The sequence below is a fragment of the Penaeus vannamei genome, chromosome 16 (genome assembly GCF_042767895.1).
Source record: "Penaeus vannamei isolate JL-2024 chromosome 16, ASM4276789v1, whole genome shotgun sequence".
Taxonomy (NCBI): Eukaryota; Metazoa; Arthropoda; class Malacostraca; order Decapoda; family Penaeidae; genus Penaeus; species Penaeus vannamei.
This window is the reverse complement of record NC_091564.1, coordinates 17,164,326-17,166,825: the sequence shown is the minus strand read 5'-3', so window position 1 is coordinate 17,166,825 and position 2,500 is coordinate 17,164,326. Positions and strand designations below refer to the sequence as shown.

The following is a 2,500-nucleotide window of genomic DNA, read 5'->3' as shown; positions in this document are numbered from 1 at the left end:
TTCCCAACCAGGGGTGCTTGCACCCCTTGGGGGTGTGAGATAGCATCTTGAAGACAAGCAATTTATCTATTTTTTACTCATACTCAAGAAACAGGAAGAAAAGAGCCATTGATTTGAAAATTCATTTATATAAACATTTTGAAGTTGGTTGTTTGATTATTACATATAGATATTTCAAGCAAGTGATTATTTTTTATAGGCTTTATTCAAATAATCAGGGACATGTTTTCTTGTCCATATATTTGATTTTTGTTAACATATTAGAAAATGAAAAAGAATATTTTCTTTTGTTTATCAGTTTTAGCAAAAATTACCTTCTTTACCCTAAAATAAGGTATAAAAATCTAAAGGGAGTGCGAGGACACAGTAAGGCTTACTTTCCTCATGTACTTTTCATTTTCTCTGCTAATTTAATTATAGATATTATTTTTATATATTACATCTTTTCATCTATCCATTCCAGACAAATTATCCTGAACAGAAAGTGGTTACAGTTGGTCAGTTTCGAATTGGGCTATGTCATGGGCACCAAGTTGTACCATGGGGAGACCCAGCTGCACTATCTCTTATTGCAAGACAATTAGATGCAGATATACTCATCTCGGGTCACACACACAGATTTGAAGCCTTTGAGGCAGAATCTCGCTTCTTTATAAATCCTGGATCAGCTACGGGTGCCTACAGTGCTTTAGACCAGTAAGTCGTGTTTGTTCATGTATGTACAGGAAATTCAATTTGTATTATTATCCAAGGTTTGTTTAGAGTAGGCATATTCAAGAAACACACATATTGCTTTAGAAAGGGAAACTGCAGAGTATATTTTAAATATTGCAACAATTGAAGGTTATAGAAAATGCTTAAGGCTTGTACTGGGTTCTTCCTTGTGAATTCTAGCTTTAGATTTTTATCATTACTGTCACAATTTTCTATTTAGAGTAAAGTGATAATGCAAGTAAAATGATGAGAAGGAACCAAATCCATTGTATGAAAGGATTGTGAATGTGACATGTGTTTTATGTCATTTGAAGTAAATTTAGGAACAGTTTCCTTTATCTTACTGGATGAATCCATAGAAATGTGAAACAGCTATGTTTTAGCATGTCGTGTATGTAGCTTATTGAAGACTAATCTGGCATTTAAATTTTATTGAAAGCTGCTCTAGCATTTAATCAGACATTTAGTGACATTGCTAGAATTGACAGTTTGAAAAAACAAAAGTTTTTGTTTTATACTAGAAAGGGAGAAAATTTGATCTTTCAGTATTGTTGATTAATTATGAAAAATAGGATGTTGTATTTTTTTTTTTTTTTTTTTTTTTTTTTTTTTCATTAATATCACTAATACATCATTCTTTCTGACAGGGACATCACACCTTCCTTTGTTTTGATGGACATCCAGAGTTCCACAGTGGTGACCTACGTCTACCAGCTTGTTGGAGATGAAGTAAAAGTGGAGAGAATAGAATACAAGAAGACCAATTAAATAGTTAATAGATTTTATTGGCAGGAAGATATAACGTACAGCAATGGTGGCGAGCGTCCAGTAATGCAAAAGGCCAAGCGACATCAGTGTTCTTTGAAGATCATTGTCAAGAATTAAGAGGATTTTATAAGTTAGCTGAAAGGTTATTTTATGTTCCCGAAATCAGGTCCAGAATCTGTAACTTATTAAGCCTAATGATAAGATAGAGACACTGCAGCTGAATTTAAAGGATTTCAATATTAATGTCGTATTTATTTTTCTCCATATGAAAGTTACTATGCTCGTATGTAATGTTTTAGTTCATTACAAGAGTATGCGGAGGAAGAATTTTAAGACCTTTGATAACATGAATTATTAAAGTTTATGAATAATATGCAGTCACATATTTTCTGTTCATTGGTAGTCCAGATATGAAATTGTTCCATCCTACACATGATCTGATATGAAATGACCCTTTTCCCATACACATATCACATATATAATTGTATTAGATATTGATATCATTGGATTATGAAGCTCAAAAGATCACAGATGCAAATTATAATGAAAGTAATTGTGATTAAGAAATTTATCATTTATTGTTGGATGTTACTAAAGAGTTCGTTGAAGTTATATCCTAGAAAAAAATGGTTTTGAATTGTGATTCAGCTTTTAGAACAAGGCATTTTAAATATAATGCCACATCACATAACCAGCATCATTTTGGTAGTTACTGATGTGATGTCATCTGCTGGCAATGAGACCAAGTTAATGCATTTGCTTTTAACATGTTAAAGAAAGGCATAGTTCTCTAGTGGTAGAGAGGTAGCTATGTTACGAGATTTTGTTGTAACTAAATCCTTGTGTATTTTTACGTTGAGATGACCTTCCATCTGACTGTTTTGAGTATGGAGTAGGCCATGCCATTTCAGAATTAGCCATGCCCCACAAATCTCCTTTTGAACAATTTTCACACTCTATGATGATATTCAGTGATTTTTTTCACCTGTACAGGAGAGCTTATCTGACGAATTCTTAT

The 2,500-nt window shown here is 32.6% G+C and overlaps 1 protein-coding gene across 1 annotated transcript in view; it reads left to right on the top strand.

The window, feature by feature from the left end:
- Positions 1 to 2,500, top strand: part of Vps29 (vacuolar protein sorting 29) — a 6,003-nt gene that overhangs the window by 3,247 nt on the left and 256 nt on the right. The window contains exons 3-4 of the mRNA XM_027360024.2: positions 464 to 696; positions 1,362 to 2,500. The exon at positions 1,362 to 2,500 is cut by the window's right edge and continues 256 nt beyond it. Of these exons, the coding sequence (XP_027215825.1) occupies positions 464 to 696; positions 1,362 to 1,482 (354 nt within the window). The 3' untranslated portion in view covers positions 1,483 to 2,500. The remainder of the gene's footprint in view (positions 1 to 463; positions 697 to 1,361) is intronic.